This window comes from Euprymna scolopes, chromosome 14, assembly GCF_053919585.1.
Source record: "Euprymna scolopes isolate OS-2025 chromosome 14, ASM5391958v1, whole genome shotgun sequence".
In the NCBI taxonomy this organism is placed as follows: domain Eukaryota; kingdom Metazoa; phylum Mollusca; class Cephalopoda; order Sepiida; family Sepiolidae; genus Euprymna; species Euprymna scolopes.
This window is the reverse complement of record NC_136495.1, coordinates 35,961,253-35,969,437: the sequence shown is the minus strand read 5'-3', so window position 1 is coordinate 35,969,437 and position 8,185 is coordinate 35,961,253. Positions and strand designations below refer to the sequence as shown.

Sequence of the window (8,185 nt, the reverse complement as noted above, 5' to 3'; positions counted from 1 at the left end):
TCAGCATTCCTCGGTCAAGGCACCCCAGATGATTAGCAATAAACTAACCCTTTCTCAAAGGGAGAAGGCAAAACCTGAGTGGATGGACCTCCTAGAACTGCACACGATCAGCAATATACTGTAGGCAACAGGGGAAAAACTATTTCACTAATGGCCTATACTCTATTGACTTTAGTGCCAAAAGAAAACGTTCAGTTGCTGCTAAAAGGTCATATGATTTTTAATTCGATCCTGAGCCACGTTAGAACTTCCTGTAATTTCAGTTTGGGATAAAATTGCAATATTCAGTTAGAGAAAGAGAAATGTTTCAGACTGAGGAAATTTCTTATTTTTATCCTAAGGAAAATTTGTGGGAGCTCGTCAATAGATATAATCTGTTTTGCACAATAAAACCAAATTAAACTTTGAAGTTTTATTAGAATTTCGTTATTATAAATAATAAATAAATATATTTATTCATTCATTCGTTTATTTTCATTACCATAATTTTATTATATGGCCTTGGCATGTACCTGTTTCCCACTGCAGGCACTCAGGAAGTAATGCCTGGGAAGGTAGCTTTCTACCGCGGGAAAACTTTAACACAAATTTAAAACTTATGTAAGTTTATTTAAAGTCAGTCACTTTTGACAAACAAAAGAAATGGCATCCAAAAATGTGTACCTATATAATTATTATTATTTTTTATATCTCCATTTGTAATAATAATTTTGTTTTGTTATATCAAAATGAGTGTTTTCTTTAAGGAAAAGAGTTTTTTTTTTATGAAGAGAATGTGACGGGAATTAGTCATTATTTGTGGGATAACCACGTAATTATGGCCCCTTTGAATGGGCGGATTACCTTCCCCCTTCCATGAACGTACAATTACCCGCCAAATTGAAGGCGATCGCCATGCACATTTTGTATTGGCACCACTGATTGGACGAGCGGTTCTACTGCTGTGAAATTCAACTAATCAAATGCTTTCTTGCTAACGGCTGTCGTCAAAAGATAGCCATATTACCCTCGTGTTAGGAGATATCGTTCTTCCAGCAAACACGGTGAGTCTATATTTCTCCGTTGCGTTAAATACTTATGAATTTTCTAAGTTAATAATTTATAATGTGATTTAACTATATTCTTCCTTTTAACTGATTATCCAATAATTGAGTTTTTTAAACTTTAGCAGAAATGGTGTCTTTTTTTTAATTCTTAACTTTGTGATCTTGACACGGTCTTGCTACTCGGTTTAACATATTCCATGTCGAGAGAGAGAGAAGAAAAAGCTTTTTTTGGCCTTAAAATCGGGGTTCATTTATATTTTATGCTTTGTACGTCTAATCTCTAAAATCGATAATTTGATTAGTTTCAAAATTTTAAACCAAGTTTATATTGTTAAATTAGAAAAAAAAAATCAACCTATACGTGAAGAATTTTGGCCACATGTTCTAAGTAAGAATCCATCATGTCTGCTAGAAAGAATGAAGAAATATAAAACCAGACTTGATGTTCTCTAATTTTCTCTCGAAAAATTTTCTGTTAAGTCTTTTATACAAATTTTCTTGGTGAATCGGATTGTTTTCATTTTTTAATTCCATTGCATATCCAATGAATACGTATATAGATTCTTTGTCGCTATTTTAAACTTCTTCATTTTGCGTTTTTCTCGCATTAAAAAATCCATCGCCAAAATAATTAAACAAAAAACTAAACTTAATTTAGACTTTTTAGAAAATATTGTTTAATCCATTACTTTCTCTTCCGCCCACACTAATAATTAATTTTATCCATATTAATATTTCTTTAAAACTATTTAAGAGAATTTTTAGTCTCCTTAACCTTCATGATGTGCATATTAAGATTTATTTTAAAATTACAAATCAATTGTAAAAATTCAGAACGAGTAAAAAAAAAAAAAAAAAAAAAATCCGTTTTTCATTTTTTTTTTTTTTTTTTTTTTTTTTTTCTCTTAAAGTTGACATAAGATTCAACACGAGATGCCAAAGGAGGCAGAAAACTAAATACATTTTTTTTTCTCACGAGGATAAATTCTTATATGGTAATTTAGAACTTTAAAAGTAGGCAAAAATACTTTTACATTGTATTAAAACTATTACAAATTCTTAAGCTGTATCAGAAAAACGCGGATTTCTTAAATTTTTTTTTTTAATTACAAAATTTGGCAATTTCTAATATTTATAATTAATATTTTTTTCTACTTAAATATTTATAAAAATCGGAATCAATACCTAATTTCTAGATGCATTCTAAAGTTTTATTTTAGAAATAAGCAAACCTGAACCAGCTTTCCCTCTGCTTTAAAATTAATTTCTTCTCACGCTTTCTTAATTTTTTTTTTTTTTTTTGTTTTTCTACGGCGGATCACCGATAACAAAATTAACTTTCATATTAGCAGGAATTTTTTTAAGTTTATTTCATGACTTGATATGGATCCCTTTTAAATTATAACATTCTATTAAATTGATACCCCACTTTTTAGTCAATCAGGAAAACTCCTGAAAATATTTATTTTTTTTTTTTTTATGGACATCACCACTTATCAAGGCCCAGAGACCACTCGAGGATAAAAGTTAACATTGTACAATAGTCAATTGGACAAAATCGTTAGTAATGGAAATTCTGTAAATTTAGAACGTTATAATTTTATTCCCCCCCCCCCAACGTTGTCATTCAAAAGAAATTTCCTGCTAATATGAAAATTAAATCTGTTATCCGCAATAAGTTTACGGGGGGGGGGTCGTTCAGATCCGCCTAAAATATAATAGGTATCGATTTTAAAAGCCAGAACTTTTAAGTCATCTATAAACCTAATCCTGGACTTGATTTCGGTAGTGATCAATTTGTTCATTTTAAATCTTCTGTTAAAAAAAGAAATCGTTTTGTAAAAAATATTTTTCGACGGCGCACGTGTTACACTTTAGACTTTTTTTTTTTTTTTTTTTTTTTTTTTTTTTCGGCTGAGGCGAATAAAAAAAAAATTGTCTTCACCCACCCCTACACGCTGCAGCATCCAATTTCTCTTTATAAAAATTCCGTTTTCGTTTTGAATATTCTCTAACACTATGAACATACACGTAACATTTTAACCTAATGTAAAACAAATTGTACTTATTTTCTCACTCAATAGCTGTTCACCTTCAGTTAGAATACGAGTTATGCTTCTAGATTTTGGTAGAATACGGATCGTGCTGAAATAACGTTATTTAGAAACCCATTCTTAATATGGAAAGGGTGGGGCTTTTAATTATTATATACTTTAAGCTAACAAAAGATACCATAAAAATTGGATTTAATTTGAATCCTATCAAAGGCACGGTCCGTATTCTGTATAAGATCGGCAATTTAATCTGTTCCCATGGGAGGGGGTACCCTAAGAAATCGTATACCTTTCAGGGGGAGGCAAGTAACAAGTAATACAATTGTTCCAATTTCGCACGTGCTGGCATCTTATAAATCGGAAACTTTTCTCTTATCCAATTAAAGGTTTTTTTTTTTTTTTTTTTTTTTTTTTTTTTTTCGTACACTAGATGTACGAAAAAGTGACCAAACGAATGTATAACAAACGTTATCAAAGGCAAAATGTTATTCTAGCTTTTAGTGTTTTTACTTGTTTATTCGTTAAAAAAAAACAAAAAAACTTGTGTCCATGTGAAAACATGAAAAATGGCCGCGATAAGACTCTTACATCTTTCAAGTCTCAACAATGGCTCAAAAATAGAAAATTAAACAATGCAAATAAATGTCACGGTAACATTTCTGGAGTTATGCAGAGAAGGTAGGTGCTTATTGAGATTGGCAATTAAAAGAAAATACAGAACTTAGATGTAACGTACCAGTCACGGAACGGAGATTAAATATTCCAAAAGTCACAGAATTTAAAATTCGATTTTTTCCAAACAAATCGAGGGTTAATTAGGGTTTGTATTACTGTACACAGATTCGAAAAAGTTGTCAAAACATAACAGGTTATCAAAAGCAAGATATTTTACTTTTCTACCTAAAATTTGGTGCTTATGCACTTATGTTACCGTTATTTTTATTTTATTTTTGTGCTAGTGCACTTACTGATCCGCGCTATTTTTGAAATCGTATTTCCAAGTTTAAAGTCTTTTTTTTATTCAATTGTAAGGTTATAGAATAGTTTACAAAACACCCTCACCATGTTAAGAACGGCTTTTTGAATAACGTTATTTCAGCAGTCAGCACGGATCAATAAGTGCACAAGTACCGTAAAATCGAAATTTTTGGATTTTAGTTTTGAATAAAACTAGATGAATTTCCGTAATTTTTTGAATATGAGATCTTCGTTCTGTGACTACGTACATCAGAAAGACTATTCTGTATTTTCTATGTTTTTAATCGCCGCCATAAGTGCCAATCTGAATAAGCACCAGAAAGTGCTGTGCTGAAATAGTGTTATTTAGATTAGTACAGACCAATCGGTCTCTTGTGTCATGAGTAAGTTGTTGAAATGTGCGATAGTGGTCAACCAACCACCTCAGCAGAAATAATCTACTACTCGGTGACATGCGATATGCTTTCCGTTCAACTACAGCTGACGTGCTGTCACATACAGGATTAGTGAATCTCGATGGGGGCTTTCGGCTTCATTTCTAGAGCAGTAACCCATGGCATATCCAAAGCTTTTGATAGGGTATGGCATAATGATCTACTTCACAACATTGCTAGTTATGGAATACCTGGAAATGTCCTTTCAATTAAATCCTTTCTCTCTGATAGGCTTGATAGTGGTCAATGGGAAGAAATCTGGTTCCTCGGGGTCCAACTTGATCTTCAATAATCTCTCAAATCGCATTCTTCGATCACTAGACATATCATAATCTATAACAGCACTTCAAAGGCTAGCAATAACCAATATCGTTTTTGGGCGTGACTTGAGTGATGATGCGACTGATGCGTGCCCTATCTTTCCTTGATAGTTCAAAACTGTTTTAGAAACTTAGGCGATGCCTTTTCTCTTTCCTGCAGAAGAGACGTTTTGAACCTGTCTCTGCTCTATCGTTATTTTCATGGCAAGTGTTCTTGCCAAACTTTCACAAAAACAAAAAAACTCGACTATCAGCAATTTTCCTTCACTCTATCTGTGCTTTATTCTAAACATAGATTCCATGTATGAAACTTCTAGAACTCACTGCTTGTGGAACACCCCCTTAAATAATCCAAATTCTACCCAACATCATTAACGATTATTACACTACCACCTTTCAGTCGTTAAGTTAACCCTTATCCTCGAGTGATTTTTTTTTTCTTTTTTTAATAGATAAGATACTGTAATAATTTGAACTTAAACACTCTTTAAAGCCTTATCTTTGTGCATAAGTTTTTTTTTTTGTTTTTTTCTTACTAGTCCTTTCCAATTTTGAGTGAGGAAATCCAATGCAACTAACTTGATTTAATTTAGTTTCATAAATGTTCCAGAAACTAAATTGACATTACAAACTTTGTTGCCAAGGATACATTTGGGAGAGGGGGGGGGGGTATCACCACCGTCGTAAACGGTAGTCACGTCTATGTTCCTATTTACTTGCCGCCTCACGAGGATAATGTTAGATGCGAAGTCGATTTTTAATATGGGGAAAATCCATCTTCCCAACAAGGGGCATTCTGGATGGGAACAATAATAAAAAAAAAATTTAAAAAAAAATTAAAAAAAAAAAAGGCTGACGTACACGGATCCGATGTTGTATGCATTGCAGTTCGACTTGGGGAGCAATTATTTTTACAAGGAAGATTTTTTGCGTGTGTGGCCTGTTTATTTATTTTGGCTTGAACTTTGCGCTTAGCGAATTTTATGGTTTAAAAAAAAAAAAAAATTTTGCTGGAGATTAGTTACAGGAAAATTGGTGCAGGTCCAAATCAGCACTTGTGGCGATAAACAAAAAGCTTTAGCGGAATGGAATGTCGTCGATGGAAACGGTGAAATGTTATTTCGTGCTAGTGCACTTATTGATCCATGCTATTTTTAAATAGTACTTTCAAGCTTAAAGTTTTACGATACCTGTTATTAAATTGTTAGGTGAAAGTACAGAATAGGTACACAACACCCTTCCGTCCCCATGTTAAGAATGGCTTTCTAAATTTCAGCACGGCTCAATAAGTGCATGATGATGGGTACCTTATTTTATTGACTAAAATAAAAACTACTCGATGAGAATACTTTGTTTTATTTTTATTTTTTTCTGCACATGACATGCTCAAAGTGTTTAAAAATTGTTTTTCACTTTTCATGTTATATAAACCTATCGGTACATACATGGCATCATCATCGACATGAGACAATTTCATTTCTCCTGATCCTGATATGTATTTAAAAAAAATAAAATAATTTAAAGTTCAAGCCATAATAAAAGAAACATATCGATCCCAAAAAACAAAACGATCCGAACAAGCCATGATAAATAAAAACTGGGCGCTCCCGAAGTCCAACTGCATACAACTCGGAGCCGATGCGTATTTCGCTAGAGGGGTTAGCAATTGCGTACGTTCGCCAAAAATTCTCCGTTTAGAAGGATTTCTCCACTGATCGAGGGCAGAAAAGGTGATGGATAGTATCAGAACGGATACTACTCTTTGTTCCTAGCTGAAAGGTTAAGTATGTTCACTTAATGTTATAAAGTATTAAACGATCGCCCTCTTAATGACCGAACGTTTTTTTGTTTTTAGTGTAGTTTTATCAGTTTTGAGTTATCGTTCTTTAACAAGCTCCCCTCCCCCACTCTTTTCTCTAAAGATCCTATTTGTACCTATTCTGTACTTCAACCTTACAATTGAATAAAAAAAATATAAAACTTCAATTATACTTGGAAATACGATGTGAAAAAAAATAGCGCGACACTGCACACTGCACTAGCACTAAATATTTATTTTTTTAAGTTTAAATACACGTATTGAACAAAAACTTGAAGTTGCAATTAAAAAAAAAAATAGATATAAATTAATAAAAAAAATTTTTTTTTTTTTTTTCTAATTAATATAAACTATAATCCGTTAAATTGCCAAGAAAAAGTAACTTAAAAATTAACTGATTTTTTTTTTTTTTTTTTTTTTTTTTTTTTAAGATTAAAACTATTAGAATTCCATTATTTCAAAATGTCCACTACAACGTAGATTTTAATTGTGGAAAAATTTTTTAAATATAAAATTATAATAAACATGGCTCTTGCCACCTTATTACTTTATTTTCGTATAAATAATTTAAAATCGTTCCAAAGTATTGAAAACTTTAACGTGTAACTATTTTATTGTCACTTCTGCTCTTCCGTAAATGTCGAAAGTCACATAATATTTTATTTTTGTTTTCTTTCTCCCCCCCCCCCCCAAAAAAAAACAAGATTTTACTTAATTATTTCTAACGATAATAGTGATTGGTGCAAGTCTATAAATGGGGCCCATTTATAGACTTAAATTAAAGTTTTACACGTTATTTTCGTTTTCAACATCCTCAAAAACTTATAAATGTCTTAATTTTTCAAGTTTTTTTCTAGTGTGGAAAGTCGATTGTCTGCCCTCTTTCCGATCTTATATTCCCAATAGTTGTCGCTAGCAGTGTATCATTCAAAAACAAAAATGGTGGGAAGTTTTTCTTCGATAAAGTTTCTAATATTTGATTTTCTTAAATAAAAAAAAAAAAAAAAATTAAAAAAACTACTTGATCGATTTACGTGATTTTTGGAATACGACCTTTTCATGCAGTGACAACAGATTTTTATAGATTACTAGTGGGCCATTTATAGACTTGCTCCGAATCCTTTTTACATTTCGATAATTTAATCTTTAAACTATTTGAATGTAAAATAAATTCCTATTAAATTACAGTAGTAAATAAGTTTTTAAAAAAAATCGTTCGCCTTGGCTCGCATCAAGCACATCAATTGATGACGTCACCAGATCATGTGTACATTTTGGAAAAGTTCACATAAAAAATGGTAGTGCCTACTTCTCACATTCATTTCTTCACTTTTTTTTGTAGCGTCATCTCGCATGCAGCACCAGAGAGAGACCACGCATGCACGACTTTTTTCTTTTTTTTTTTTGTTAGGATGCTAATTAGGCCATCCACGTCTATATTTTTATTATATAATAAATTGGGACTGCTGAGTGCTGAGCCATCTGCATGACAACCTTACATTGCAGTCTTTATTTGTGACATATCGTGTGTAGC

General features: G+C 31.9%; 1 protein-coding gene across 23 annotated transcripts in view; it reads left to right on the top strand.

The window, feature by feature from the left end:
* Positions 1-926: 926 nt before the first annotated feature.
* Positions 927-8,185, top strand: part of LOC145292947 (nucleosome assembly protein 1-like 1) — a 55,786-nt gene continuing 48,527 nt past the window's right edge. For 9 of the 23 annotated variants that reach the window (XR_013869621.1, XR_013869624.1, XR_013869622.1 and 6 more), the window contains exon 1: positions 4,556-4,657. Coding sequence is in view for 4 of the 23 variants with exons in the window: in XM_080139132.1 (XP_079995258.1) it covers positions 4,632-4,657 (26 nt within the window). In the remaining 19 variants the exon portion in view is untranslated. Of the gene's footprint in view, positions 1,044-4,555; positions 4,658-5,509; positions 6,617-8,185 lie in introns of those variants that run through there. The other 14 variants (XR_013869626.1, XR_013869630.1, XR_013869631.1 and 11 more) reach the window with 4 other exon arrangements.